The sequence below is a fragment of the Bufo gargarizans genome, chromosome 11 (genome assembly GCF_014858855.1).
Source record: "Bufo gargarizans isolate SCDJY-AF-19 chromosome 11, ASM1485885v1, whole genome shotgun sequence".
Taxonomy (NCBI): Eukaryota; Metazoa; Chordata; class Amphibia; order Anura; family Bufonidae; genus Bufo; species Bufo gargarizans.
Window position 1 is genome coordinate 40,219,909 of NC_058090.1, and position 15,641 is coordinate 40,235,549.

General features: G+C 44.8%; 1 protein-coding gene across 1 annotated transcript in view; it reads left to right on the plus strand.

Annotated features, from left to right (window-relative positions):
• MAPKBP1 (mitogen-activated protein kinase binding protein 1) overlaps positions 1 to 15,641 on the plus strand; it is a 136,786-nt gene that overhangs the window by 42,617 nt on the left and 78,528 nt on the right. The window contains 1 exon segment of the mRNA XM_044271254.1: positions 14,662 to 14,753. Coding sequence (XP_044127189.1) covers positions 14,662 to 14,753 — 92 coding nt within the window.

Sequence of the window (15,641 nt, forward strand, 5' to 3'; positions counted from 1 at the left end):
TCCTTTTTTATTTCGTCACTGTTTTAATAACCTTGTGCGCTCATCTTGAAGTGGGGATAACGTACGGTACATTTTTCTCATCCATATGTCATAAGAAATAAAAAAAAATCCATTTAATATATGGTGTCTAAATTGTAGTAATTTATGCGTGTCATCTATAAGTGGGGTTGAACAGGCAAAGCACTTATAGCACTCGCGTTTGGAAATGAAAATGCAGTAAAAATCCGGTCCCCTGGGGGCTGCGTATTAATGGGAATAACTCATCCTCACAGCCGCACATACCGACAGCGTCTCTATGTATCCCCTTTAAAGGTACGTGCGCACACAGTATTACATTGGGGACGTTTGTTCCCTTCCTCGGTCACTCTTTACGGAGCTCAGGACAGGTGTTAGGACCTTGTGGCCTTTCTATTTGTTGAACATGTCGCCCTTTTGAAGTTGAAGAATCATCAGTCTGACCCCATATGGTGACGGAAGAGACTCTTGGCCGTACACATTAGTGTAGTGTTGATATCATTGGACCATTTCAACTAAAACCATCCCCCCCCCCCCATCATCCCCATACAGTTGGAGGCCACTATGTAATAGAAGAGGCTGCCTTCTTCTTCTCGCTCCATCCACAGCTGATCGGTGGGGGTGCCGGGTGTCAAACTCCCACCTATTTGATATTGATGACCTATCCTGATATCGTCAGTATCGCAAAGCTGGAATATCCCTTTAAGTCTGACGGCTTATTGTATAACTTGACATATGCACAATCCTGGTTCTCTATTTGCTTTTAAAGATCCTCGGACTGATTTGGGCTTTGGGCACATTACTTGCTGTCAGGGTCGCTTTACCACTTTGTTGCGTTTGGCCTCACGCACACGACTTTATCCGTATTTTAGTCCGCAAAATAGAGAGAATGTCTGTGTGCGTTCTGCATTTTTCTCACTCCCATCATTAGAAATGACTATTCTTGTTCACAGTGATAATATAATTTGCAGAACTGATCCATAAAACTATGGATTTGTGTATGACCCCATATAAATAAATGGGACATTGTGCTCGCGAATCGAACACGGATGAAAAATATGGTCGAGTGCATGAGGCCTTACTTTTATACTCCTATACCTAAAACTTTAATCTTCTGGAATACATTACAGTCTCATTAGATGGTGCAATAAATGGCCGCCTTGTAGGACAGAACTGGGACCCTCTGCACTGTGATTGACAGGTCCAGGCAGTGTAAACGTCATCCTGCCTGGTCCTGTCAATCAAGTGCAGAGGGATCAGCAGTTGCAGAGAGAGCAGAGCCTCTAGGTGTAACGGCAACGCCCCCGTTGCTCCTAGAGGCTCATTTTTCTCAGCAATGCGGGCACATATGAACATGGGACCAACACAGATGCCTTCAGCTGCCAAGCGCTCATGTAACCGGTCAGCCAGTGTCATAGGGACAGATCTGCTGATAGATGCCCTTTTAAACTTGCATCCATTTTCATTTCTGAGATTGACAGATGTATACACACAACCATTGCTTCCATACGGACATCTTACTGACTCATTTGTGTTCAGGGAAGGTACATGCTGATGGCCAGTGACTATTCAGCAGTCATATGTATGCCGTTTACTGGGTATGGGGGTGATAGAAGTATTAGGGGGATTGGATACTTTGCAGCGCTTCATTTTGCAGACAGAAAATATCCTTTCTGTAGTGTGGACTCTGTTTATGAAGCACCCACCACACCAGTGCCAGCCCTGGGGCATGGCACATATACGCAGTGCCCTTCCTGTCTAGAACAATGCGTTCCCATGGGAAGCAAGTTTTATTTATTTTTTTCCATTAGATTGTTTTACTATGTTTTCCATAGTATAATATTAGCTGACATCAGTTGCATTTCATCTTTCTAGATATGCAGGCCTAAAATGAAAAAATAATAGAACATTGAGATCTAGGCTGAACTTTTCAGATGCCTTTTTTGGTCTAACCTTATAATACGGTGCACGAAGTTGTGTGACTGTGTTTGTCCTATATATGAAATATAATAGAAAGTTCATCATGTCTATTGAGAATTATGAGGCGCCCGGGTAGATTTGCTACTGAGGGATATCATTTCATTGGCATGTGACGACACTAAATACATTAAAAAAAATAAAACATAAGCGACAAGAACACGCTGCAAATATGGAGTCAATGGATTCTGATTGACATTACTGCTATATTCACGTAAATGTCAGGTTCTGTGTGAGCCCATCTGCCAACGACAAGGCAGTCTCCTAAAGATGGGACCCTACACTTCTGACCCTCCTCGCTTTCAACTAGGGGAAAGTGTGAACCAGCCCAGACCTAAAGACAGGCAAATCTCTGTGTAGGGCCCCATCTAGAAGAGCGCTCTGGCAGAGGGGCTCACACACTTCAATCAAAATGCCAGGAACCTCACATTTGGGTGTCTCGTGAGTAGGGATGAGCGAATCGACTTCGGATGAAACATCCGAAGTCGATTCGCGTAAAACTTCATTCTAATACTGTACAGAGCTCTGTACAGTATTAGAATTTATTGTCTCCAATGAGCCAAAGTTATTGCTTCGCAAAGTCTTGCGAGACTTCGCGCAATAACTAAATAAATTGAATTTGTACTGTAAAAAACAATTTCCCGAACTCTGGTTCAGTTCCAAGGTACCATTTGGAAGTAATAACTTCGGCTCATCGGAGCCAATACATTCTAATACTGTACGGAGCTCCTGCCTCCGTACAGTATTAGAACTGAGTTTTATACGAATCGACTTCGGATGTTTCATCCGAAGTAGATTCGCTCATCCCTACTAGTGAGTATAGCAGTAATGCCTTAGGCCTGTTTCACACTTGCGTTGTGGCCTTCTGGTTTTGAGATCTGGCAGAGGATCTCAAAACCGGGCCAAAACAGATTCGTTTTGTTCCCCTTTATTGTCAATGGGGACAAAACTAATCCCGGATGCGTCCTGTTCCGTTTTTTGACTTGACACAAAACCACTACAAGCTGTGGTTTTGTGTCGGTATGTGAAACGGAACAAACCGGATCCAGCATGCAAATCAATGTAAGTCAGTGGTGCCGGATTATTATTATTTTTGTTAGCAAAAAACTGGCTCTGGCGTCCATTGACTTGCAGTGATTTTCATACGGGGATTCGGTTTGTTCAGTTTTGATTTAATACAACTGGAACGGATGCATCCGAATGTATTAAATGGAACGGATCCGTTTCATTACGGCTTTGAGATCCTCTGCTGGATCTGAAAACTGGAATGCCACAACGCAAGTGTGAATCAGCCCTTCCAAAAGCTATATGTTCAGTATTCTATATATCCAGTGCTGTTGTATTGCAGCCGTCGCGTACGTGCACTCTCCCATCAATTCAGATTTGTAGGAAGCGCTGACTAACGTTGTTTTGGTTGCATTTTAGTTAATTACAATGAACATTGTAATTTTTTATCAGTTTTTATCTTGTTCCTGGCCCAGAAGAGATGGAAGTAAGATTACATGTACGTCAGGCACTCCTCGTCTACTTGGCTCTTTCGCTCTCCATTGCTGATTTTTCTGGGATTTCCTATACAATAGAGCAGGGGTCAGCAACCTCCGGCACTCCAGCTGTGGTGGAACTACAACTCCTAGCATGCTCCATTCACCTTTTTATAGGAGCTCTGAGAACAGCCAAGCAAGTGTGCATGCTGGGAGTTGTAGTTTCACCACAGCTGGACTCCCACAGGTTGATGACCCTCTGCAATAGAGAATCTAGTGGGACTCGGGGACCTCCCTGTGGCGGCTCTTCCTAATACCACTGTAGACCCTATGCCGTCTACCATAGACTTGAAGGACTCTGACTGATGGATTTGGTGTATAATCAAAGTGTAAAAATAAAAACCTGGAAATAAATAAAATAATAGTAATTTAAAATGAATCATACATACAGTATATCTAACCAAAAGTGAATGCATTGTGGAAATGGTTCATTTTTGTGCAAGTAAAGACCGTAAATCCCATATCTGTAGTGGTAAGGGCGGGCAGACCTCCTGACCTTGCAGGGCGTGCCGCGGAGTCTGTTAGAACATGCTTTGGTTGCTCCCAATGTGATGTTGCAAAGGCCTAGATAATGTCATTCCCTCATTAGTTAGCACACACCCAAATGAGTTACTATTGAGTAAGCCATGTTGGCACTGCTGATGCCGTATATTACTATTGTACATGGGTTTTCCACGCCAGGCCTCACTAGCCTGATATCTACATCTTGTGGAAGTAATAAAAGGACCAAACCTTTCTTCACGTCTTAAATCGTAGATGTCGTCCCTTCATATCTCAAGTACCTTTGCGAATATGTGAATCTCGATGAAAATAATCATATTCCCTATGAAATGACAGTTCTGGAGCATCTTATACGTGCTGTCGTTCCTCAGTTATTCCTTGTAGAAATGTTAAGCCGTACTGCTCCTTGTAGAAGTGTATGAACGCACTGATGGTTGGGTGTTAAAGCGCCTTTACCGGGGGTACATACTTTTCTATGTTAAAACTGAAGGCATGAAAGAAATGCAGTTTAAAAACAATCTGTGCTAAAATGCATTTTTTGGCCAAATAGTGTCTTAAAAAAAAGCTACAAAAAGCACTGCACAAGTCAGGCATATTTGTATGTAATTTTATTTATTTTTTACAAAATAAATACATGTGGCAACACAAAAAATAAAATAAAAAATAAAACCCCAGCCCTCTGTAACATCTGACTCTCGTTAATCACAATGATGTTCTAATTGAATCCTCTCATCCGTTTGATCATTTTCAGCCGTCTAAATTGGCTAATGAATTCTTGGAGAAGGAGCGTTTCCATATTGATGGGGCCGGGAGAAGAACATTAGGGGGTGGGAGAAGAACATTAAGCCTATTATGTCCTAAAAGGGTTATGAAGGTGGCTTAGTAAAAGTACCGTATTTCATATTTGGAGCGGGTCCATAAACCCTGTGTCCCAGGAGCGTATCGGCAGTGATTTGTGCGTTCTTGGAAATATCCAGTTGCCTTTTGCACAGTAGCAGCTTGTCCCTTCTCTGCCGTGCGTGAAGCTAAATCCGGTTCCTTTCCACAAAGGGAAACTTAATTTTTAGATGGCTTTTTTTATTTTATGTCTTGCAGCATCTTATTCATGGTACAATAGTATATTTTAATTTGCTTGTCAGTACAACTTCATTGTATTTTTGGACGTTTGAAGGATGACTTCACAATACGACCCGTCTGGCCCGCCATCAGTGCTGCGGTGGCGGTGGCCCCTTCGTTGCTGTTTTTATTATATATTTTTTCTCAGATGCTGCAAGTGCCGTTTCAACATCAATCAGACACTGGACATATCCATAGACTTCTAAGGACCACATAAGTACCATAAGCAGAGTCGGATTGAGAACCAGAGGATCCTCTGGTGGGTCCAGGCTCTGATCCCATAGTGGACCCCAAAGGTCCAGGGTAAAAAAAATAAATAAAAACTTTTGGATTTGCCACTAGGGTCTATTTTGGTAAATTAAAACCTATTAGACTTTATTGATGATATGGGGGTTGGGTTCCGAGAATAATTTCCTTTGGTGGGTCCAAGGAACCCCATTCCGACCCTCACTGTAAGGGCTCGTGCACATGAATGTGCTTTTTTTTTTTTTTTTTTTTTTTGTCCATACGTTTTTTTTTTTTGCAGCCTGTATGCAAAGCCATTCACTTCAATGGGGCAGCAAAAACAAACAAAAAAAAAACAGAAATGACTCCGTGTACGTTCCGTGTCCGCATGTCCATTCCGCAGAAGAATAAGATAAAACATGTCCTATGATTGTCCATCACGGACAAGGATAGGACTGTTCTATAAGGGGCCGGCCATTCAGTTTTGGAAAATGCGGAACGCACACAGCCGGTATCTGTGGATCCGTAGTTTATGATCTGCAGTATGGGCATGGAGCCCTTATGTTCCTGGGCAGGAATCCCTCATAGGGTTGTTTTTGCTGTCAGGCGCTCATTAAATAAGTTAAGAAACTTGTTTGATGTCCATGGACCGTGGTGGCTGCTGTAAGAACCGCTCAGGCAAGATTGCCCAAGACCGCCGCCCCCATAATCATGTTCAGGAAATAGAATTTTAAAAAATCTACTATAAAAAAAATAAAAAATCTAAAGACCAATTCAAAACAGTAAATGTGTTTAATGTCTAGTTTTCATTGGCAGAAAAAATAAATCTAGATGACACATTCCCTTTAAACGTCTTGCCTGGCAGGCACTTTGTGGGTGTTCCTGGTTTCCATGGCAGGCCTTGTGTATATGACTCTCCCATATGTACTTTATATATCAGTGTTCTAGAACTCCAACCGTCAGAGAAGATGGCTCCGACAACATCACTGTAGCCTTTCTAACCCCATCCTGTATCTTAGGGGCTCGCCATTTTGGCTTCTGATGTCATCCGCTGTCGCCCAGACACTTGAAGGTCTAGATGAGTGATACTTGGACAGGCAGATGCAGAAGGTTGTGGTCTTCCGGCAGATGAAGAAGCGGAAAACGCAAAAAGTATGTGTTGTGTGTCCTCGGGGTATAGAACTGGTGTTTGGATGAGTGGGCAGAACCTAGCTGCCTCCCTCACCGCACAATGGTGCTAGCACCGTACCCCCGTGTCAGTAATGAGATGCTAATTAATCATGGATTATGCAGATAAATGGCTTTTCTTGTTTGCTATTTGACACTGTTTCTTTGTTTATTCGCACACGATATTTTAATGGTGTATGTCAGGAGGTTTGTGTAATATCAAAACACTTTTGCTAATCCCCCTCCCCCACCCCCATCCGTTCATTTTGCATTCGTCATTTGTCCGTTCCGTCAGAGATCTGGTATTTTAAAGGGGAGAAAAAGTAGTGAGGACTTAAAAAAAAAAAAATTTAATCAAAAAATCTCTTGCATGAAATGGCACATCCAAAATAATTTCTCTACATTAAATATTACTGTAAGGGCTTATTCACACCACAGTGTGAATGGGTCTGCAGTTTTGCGTAACTGGTGCGGACCCATTAATTTCAATGGGGCCACAAAAGATGCCATCCGTAGTTCCGTTCCGCGGCCCTGCAAGAAAGATGAAGCATGACCTATTCTTGTCCGCAACCGTGGACAAGAATAGTCTTTTCTATCACAGGGCTGGCCATGTGTGGGCCGCAAAATGCAGTTTACACTTCTTTTTTTTTTTTTATTTTTTTTTTTATTTACACATGTGTACGTGGGTGCCTGGCATAGGCCTGAAGAGTGTCCTCTTGGCCGCCTGTGACTGATACCGCTGTATGGCATTGATCACAAGCTGGAAGTCTATTTCAGAGCTTTTCCCAGCGTGTATGTCAAAAGGAGGCCGTTAACATGATGTGAACAGGACCTTAGAGATATAGTTTTCTCTTTGTAGGTAGAGGAGAGGCAGCGAGGAATTTCTAACCGTGTGTGTGTGTGTGTGTGTGTGTGTGTGTGTGTGTGTGTCTGTGTCTTTTAAAAGGCTATGAAGTGGCTTTAATTTTTAATGAATGGCTGAGGACTTGGCACATCTCATGCGTTCATTCAGGAAACGTTGCGGATACTTTTCTCATCTCTGCACAGATTAATAACGCATCGCCGTCTTCGCCTTTTCCAAGTCCGTTGTATTCACCATTGGCCGAGCGCTCATTGCACTGATTGGCATGACCTAGATTCAGATCTCATTACTCCAGCATGAGCAGTCTCACGCCTTTACTGCAGTGCCCATCAGAGGGCATCTTCCCTGCCTGGGCATTCAGCAATTAGTTATGTCTCTGGCAGCGGTTTTAATTTTTTTGTGTGTGTGTCTATGTATTGGCTATTGTTTATAGCAATGTATCTTTTAATGCATTTATTCAATTAGTCGCCGCACCGGTGCGTCGTGTGCGCTAATGTCTCAAGGTTGCTTTCACACGTAGGCATTTGCAGGCTTTTTACGGCACTTTTTAGTGTTTTTTAACAATGTTTTAATGGTGGCCCCTTTAGGCCACCTGCACACAAGATCTGCACAAATTTCCACGTGGATTTATGTGCATTTCTGCAACATATCCGCATCAAAAGCCGCAATTTCTTATTGCGGTTCTTGGTGCTGTTTTGCAGCAGATCTCGCCTTTCATTGCAAAAGTATAACATTTGCAAACAGTCTGTATTAGGGCTCATTCACAGGACCGTTGCCCCTCCGTGCCCGTGCTGTGGACCTGCAAATTGCGGTCCGCAATGCACAGACAACGACCGTGGGGCCAGCTGCATGCGGATCGAGGACCCGTTTACTTGAATGGGTCCGCGATCCGTCCGTTCCGCCAAAAGATAGAACTTGCTCTATCTTTTTGCAGTGCGGATGGCACGGAACGGAACCCCAGAAAGCACTCTTTAGTGCTTCTGCGGGGGTTCCGTTCTGTGTTTCCGCGGGGGTTCCGTTCCGCACCACATCTCCGGATTTGCGGACCCGCTCAAGTGAATGGGTCCGCATCCTTCATGCAGAATGCACTCGGCCGGTGCCCACCCGCCATATGCAGGCCGCAATACGGCAGCAGAGGGGCAACGGCCGTGTGCATGAGCCCTTATGCTGTGGTTTTTCCGCACGAAATTCAAGTGGGAAAAAACGCACATAATCCCCACCGCGTGCAGGTGGCCTTACGTGGCTCAATGTAGCAAGCTTAGGTGTCCATGTGAACAGTCAGCAGCATATTATCCCTAACGAGCGTTTGTACGATAAGCTGCCTGAATATTCATGTTGAGGGGTCCTTCAAAAACGCCAGCTTCAAATGTTAGCCGAAGGTCTATGGGACATATGAAACGCAGGACATTTCTGCATCAAATCCGCACATATTACTTGCAGATCTTATTGCAGATTTGATGCAGCTTTTCCGCAGTTCTCGCTTTCTATTGAAAAGGGTGAAATCCGTACCAAAAATTGCAGAAACAAAGGACATTCTGTAGACTTCAAAATCTGAACAATCAAAGTGCGCACAAAATTGTATTAAGCTGCGTTTTTTTTCTGCATGAGAATCTGTGAAAAAACGACACCTAATCCGCAATGTGTGCAGGTAGCCTTCGTGTTCTCACATCACTTTCTCTATAGGGGAAACCTGCCATAAATGAAAATGCTAGTGGGCAGACACACTGCTTGCAAAAAAACGCACATACGGTTATTCTGACCCAAAAATTTCAGTGAGAATTTGTGTGTGAATTCACATGACCGTATCCGTTTTTGCGGATCTGCAAAACACTGATACCGGTCTTGTGCATTTTTTGCATCTTCGGATCAGAACATCCTTCCTTATGATAGAAATGCCTATTCTTGTCCGCATCTTTTGCAGCCACGCTGAAATGAATGGGTCTGCATCCAATCCGCAAAATTGCGGAATGGATGCGGACAGAAAAATACGGTCATGCGAATGGGGCCTTAGGCCTCTTTCACACGAGCAGTACGGATTGTGTCAGTATCTGTTTATGGAAAAACTGATGGTTTTTACTCTGATTGCGTTCAGTGTGTGCGTTTTTTTTCCGTGAGGGTTGTATCCGGATTGCATGCGTTTTTCACACGTGTAAAGAAAAACAAAAGAATGAAAATCTATTTCACCTAGCAACCATCAGTTAAAAAAAACGCATTGCTTCCGATGTCTTCCGTTTTTCACTCAATCCCCATTCACTTTTATGGGGTCACGCAGAATTGATGCGTGGAAAAACGTGCACAGACCTATTGAAATTAATGGGTCAGGGCTCAGTCCGGATGGTATACGTTTTGCTTCATGCATTGTACCCAGACGGAAGTCTCGTTCGTGTGAAAGATGCCTTAGGCTACATGTACACCTGCGCCACAATTTCGGTATTCTGTTCTTGCATAAGAACAGGAGTACCTGAACCGCTGGACTCTGCATATGGCAGACACTACCAGTGCCCAGCATTGTGCCAGGCTTTTATATTTTTTTAATTTTTTTTACAGAATCTGCCATCGGAGATTTGAACCTCGGCTGTTGTAGTGAGTTTTGGTTGGATTTTATTGTGCGTCCACCCTAAAGGCAGGACTTTGACTTCTGTTAAAACTACGTAAACTGCTTTTTTTCTAAACTGCAAATTAATACTCCCCTGTGGCACAGATCAGGGATCAGTAAGAGTATTACAGGTTGGTTTTTCCATAAATTCGTGCCGGTATTAAGTCGTTTTGACCATTTTAGCATCAAGGAGAAGCTGACCTCTGCGAGTCTTCTGCTGGAAGATTAGGATCTCCGCAGCTGTCTCTAGGACTCTGCACAGCTGGAGATCGAATAGCTTTTTATTTTTCCCCAGTAAATTCCCGGAGGGCTTCCTTAGTTGGCCAAATCATTTCTATTGTCTTCCAGCTTTTATTCCACAATTTCCATTCCGATTTGCACTGATGGCTTTTCATGTAACGTCACCCGTTCTCTAAATGCTGTATTAGCAGCTTTGTACTGAAAGCACTTGTGAACGATTGATGCAAGCTATTGTCTTGTGCGGGATGATTTCGGAATGATGTTTGGTATCCCCGTACCTTGTTCCTCCCCATAATGCACTTCTCGAGACGTAACTCTGCACCAATTTTGCTTGCTATGTTCCTTTTGTCTGATCTCCATGTTTAAATAGGTTGCACATAAGTGTTTTAGGCCTTGTTCACATCGCCGTTCCAGCAGAGAACAGTCTGCCGAAGTTCACCGGATCAGCGGCAGATCGATATAGACCAGGGATCTCAAACTGCGGCCCTCCAGCTGTTGCAAAACTACAACTCCCAGCATGCCCGGACAGCCTACAGGTATCAGCCTACAGCAGGGCATTGTGGGAGTTGTAGTTTTGCAACAGCTGGAGGGCCGCAGTTTGAGATGCCTGATATAGACTATAATGGGATCTGATGGTGATCTGGCTGCTTTTCAGCATAAATTCCAGGTTTCGTCCAGACTGATACCACTGCACGCAGAGGTTTTTGTCCGGGCGACTTTTATGCTGGATCAGGCGGCCAGATCATCTCTGACAGAGATGTGAATGCAGCCTCAAGTGGCCACAAGCGAGCTGGACTGGTTGCCTCCACTTTCAAATCTGCCTATGGGGGTGCGGGGGACGGCTCCTCGCTGCACAATACACTGCTCTACAGTAATGGTAATGTGATCCTGCCTACGATATGCCATCATGGCTGAGCAGCCTGACAGGAACACTCACTAGTGTGCAGTATATGCCATTGCGTAGTGAGGCTCCGTCCCCTCACTCCTCTAGGCAGCTTTGACTTCAGGGAGCACATGGGCCCTTTTACACAGGATAAGACAGACAAGTCCACATATTTGAGTGCCGTGCAAAACACGTTTCCGTATAGCCATACCCTAATCGTTGTTTGTCGGGAGCACATCGCCCTGTGAGCAGGGAACGTACTGCCGGCATACAATGAAACTGTATTGGGAAGAATGGTCATTGGCGAGCGGATGATTGCTGCATGTAATGCAGCTTTAACGAGCGGGCCATGGTCAGGAATTGCCCTGTCCATCGGCCTATGCATATGGGCCCTATCTTTGGTATGCTGCATCCTGTGCGCTGGGTGACTTGTAGCTGCCATGGAGGGGTGACTTAAAGGCACTAAAAAACATAATGGGGGTCACTTATTAACGCTCTGGTGCAAAAATAGTCACGAAGGGGATTTTTGCAACAATTTTAATTCCCGTGCGACAATAATTTGTCGCACTGGCATTTATACACCAAGTATGACAGAAGGGTGGGATAGACCCTGATAAATTTACCACTTCTTCGTCTGGAAACGGGCGAAGAAGTAGCCAAGAAAGACTACTCCAGCCAGACACAGACTGGCATATATGCGACTAATTTATGATGAGGCGCATGTCGGTATTAGTTGCCCCCCTCCCGCGCTTCAACTAAAACGGAGTAAAAAAAGCCATCTTGGTAAACCTCTCCCATGACTTAGTTCCAGAAACGGTGCCGCTCTAGACCGTGTCTGGTACTGCAGCTTCTGTTGAAGAGTGGCGCGGAGGAGAGCAGCCATGTTCTTCTAATCTCTACAGTACCAGGCTTATGGTATACCCACTACAGGTCGTTTTTAGTTGCCCTCACACAGGGAGTACTGTACTGGATCCCATTACTGTACTTGTTAAAGATATTTGTGAATTTTTCATTGCAAGTCGTGAAGAGATCCCCTGGAGAGAGTGAGATATTGGTTAAAAAGGCCGCCATGTAATTAGTGTTTTCTGTATTTCTTCCCGGGTTTCCCTCTTTGGTGGAGAGACCTCAAAGAACTCTTCACATCATGGCAGCATTGTCAACCACCAATACTCGGTCATCTTGGACAAGATGTTCTCATGTGTGAAGTGTTAACACTTCATGGTATGTCACATTTCTTATGGCCGGGATGGGCAATCTTAGAATGGCGTCAGTGTTGCACCCCCACCTCGAGATCTGCAAACTGGCCCAAATAAAACCCATGAAGTATAATTCTCGGGGGGGAAATGCTACAACCCAAGATTTGTGCAGTGACTCGTGGTTGCACAGATCGCCGATATCACATCTGTCCTGAGGCGGCTCCACGATGATTTATGCATGGGGTGTAGTAGTTTGGAACGTGTCCCGGAGGTAAGATGATTAGATTTCACAGAAACTCTACTCCGAGCGCTGAACTTGTTCGTACTCGTGAGGTTTATCATATCGTATAATGAAGCTTATCGGTTCTGCACGAAGATGTCAAATCTGCCCAGATGGGTGTGACACTTATGCCGTGCGAATCTCTCACTTAAGTCTTCAGGGCAAAAAAATTAATAAAAATATGCAAGAAAAACATAGTTTTTTTTTCCAGCCTCCTTACGTCTGCAGCGCAGGGAATCCAAGGTGTGTCACCTGATACGTGCAGAATATAGAAGGAAGGACTATGAAGACCTAGAGACAACGGCTTTCATAGCCGCAGGTCCTACCCCCGGCAAACCACTGTGAGAAGTTGCACCTCCTGCAGATGAATGGCCATAGATGTAAAGTATGGATGATTGGAGGAGACCCTCAGTTTCATAGAGCGTTGTCTAAATAGGAACCATTGTCTCAGACTCTCATTTTCCTGTGGGATGTGTGGTTATTTTAGAAGCTGAACATCTAGGTCCAGTGCACAGATCACAACGAGGTGACGGAGCCGTCGTGGCCCAAACGTTGACCTGTCGTGTGTGGAGACATCTGTCTTTTAGACCTGCTCTGCTATTTTGGCCCATTTATCTATTATTTTATCCTGTTTTGTGCGTACTATTGGTGATTAATAAGTATTAATATATGGCATGATGATTAAAACTCATTGAGAGCGCCTAGATGTTGTTGGAAGTTGCGCCAAAATTTATGACTTTTTTTGGTGCATCTTGTTTTAGAAAAATCCACTCCTAACTCACCAAGGGGAAAGGGCTCGGCCTAAGATTCATATGTTCACACCAAAATTGCACATTTAAAGGGGTGTTATCCTAAAACTTTTATTTTACATTTTTCAAACCAGCACCTGGATCTGAATACTTTTGAAATTGCATGTAATTAAAAATCGACTGTAATCGGTGAGCTTTTCAATAAAACGTATCTGTATAGCGCCACCTGCTGTTTTTGTTCTTTTTCTCATTTTATTTCCGTCTCACTGAGATGGTCGCACATGCTCAGTTCAAATCTTCAACTGCCACCAGCCACATGTTCTCTTAGAAGCTGTGGCAGTTACAGGGAGAGAGCCGCAGCAGAAAGGGCACGTCCCCTGAGCTGCCAGGCTGAAGAGAGTCAGAGTAATTGGAGCAATGAATGTGGAGATCTCTGGATCCATGGGAGGTACAGGGCTGGTTCTAGCTTTGTTAGAAAGAGATTGTCATGTACTATATGATGTCTGATTTTTTTCATTTTATGTTATTTTTTTACATCAATCAAGGTATCACCCTGTTATGTTTGGCATAAAATTCTGTCCGGAAGTCAGCCAACCAATACTTGGTATATAGTGAGAGAAAAGTGTCTCTGCCTGCACCAGATGTATCTTTTTTTTATGTTCCCCCTTTAAAAAGCAACAAAAATCTGATGTACAAAATGGAAGAGGGAAGAGAACCTTACTTGTTACTAATGGGTTTTCAAGCAAAGTGCAAAAGACAAAAATTTTGTATTTGAAAAAATGACAAAAAACATACTTTTTATGTATGAAGGGACACACCTTTTTACTCCGAGACTACACACGTTGTCCCCTTTCTTTCATACCTCGAAGGGGTCATTCACACGACCGTACGAACGGGTCCGCATCTGTTTTTTTGCAGAATGGGTGTGGACCCATTCATTTTACTGTATGCTGTCCGCATCCGTAGTTCCGTTCCGCGGCCCCTGCAAAAAAAGATTGAACATGTCCTATTCTTGTCCGCAATTGCGGACAAGAATAAGCATTTCTATGATCGTGCCGGCGATGTGCGGTCCGTAAAATGTGGAATGCACACGGCCAGTATCTCTGTTTTGCAGACCGTACAACACTTGCGGACGTCTGAATGGACCCTTAAGCTGATGGTTCAGCAGTATCAGTTGTGTTGTGAACAGATGCCCCGGGTGCACATTGTACAGTAACAGTAACTCTTTGTGGTGCAGGACGTGTGGCTTTTCTCCACAAGTAGTCCAGCTGTCAGTGCGTTCTGAGATTACAGCTCTGATTTTTCTGTGACAGGTGACGTTGGAGAAGGTCCTGGGTATCACGGTGTCGGCTGGAAGAAGTCTCTCCTGTGATCCAAAAACCGGCCTTGTTGCGTATCCAGCTGGGTAAGTTACTGCTCATTTACAAGGGTTCATTTTATCTGTGTGAAGTGGGAGGGCGGGCAGGGCTGGTTGGCGGTCGGACGGGATCAAACACGGGTCAGATTTAGAAGTAATCCAACGATAATCTGTTCTTTTGGTTGGCTCATTTATCATACTTCAATATCTTATATATAGTTGCTTGGTAATAACACTACTCGTGTAGGAATTTTTGGTAGTTGAATAGATAAGTGGTCAGTCAAAGACCAGGGGGTAAGAACTGGGCATTTGGGGTTACTGCCGCCCCTCCTTTCATTCTCATCAGGCAGTTAGATGCCTGCGCCAGTTGTCACAGCTAGGCCTATACTCCCATGTACTTACCTCCTGTTTGCTCCCCTGGTAGGTAGCGACAACAAGCAGTCGATTTAGGGGTGCAGTGTCTAGATGGATACAGGAGGAGCCCACTGCTCTGTCTGCCTTCTTTGTCCAGCAGGAGTGGTCTGTGAGTCCTTCTTCCAAGACAGATGGAGCTTCATCCTGTCCTTGGCACATGCCTCCCGCACAGTAAGGGGGCGTCCTTGGCACATGCCTCCTGCACAGTAAGGGGGCGTCCTTGGCACATGCCTCCCGCACAGTAAGGGGGCGTCCTTGGCACATGCCTCCCGCACAGTGAGGGGGCCTCCTTGGCACATGCCTCCCGCACAGTGAGGGGGCCTCCTTGGCACATGCCTCCCGCACAGTGAGGGGGCCTCCTTGGCACATGCCTCCCGCACAGTGAGGGGGCCTCCTGGGCGCCTCCCGCACAGTGAGGGGGCCTCCTGGGCGCCTCCCGCACAGTGAGGGGGCCTCCTGGGCGCCTCCCGCACAGTGAGGGGGCCTCCTTGGCACATGCCTCCCGCACAGTGAGGGGGCCTC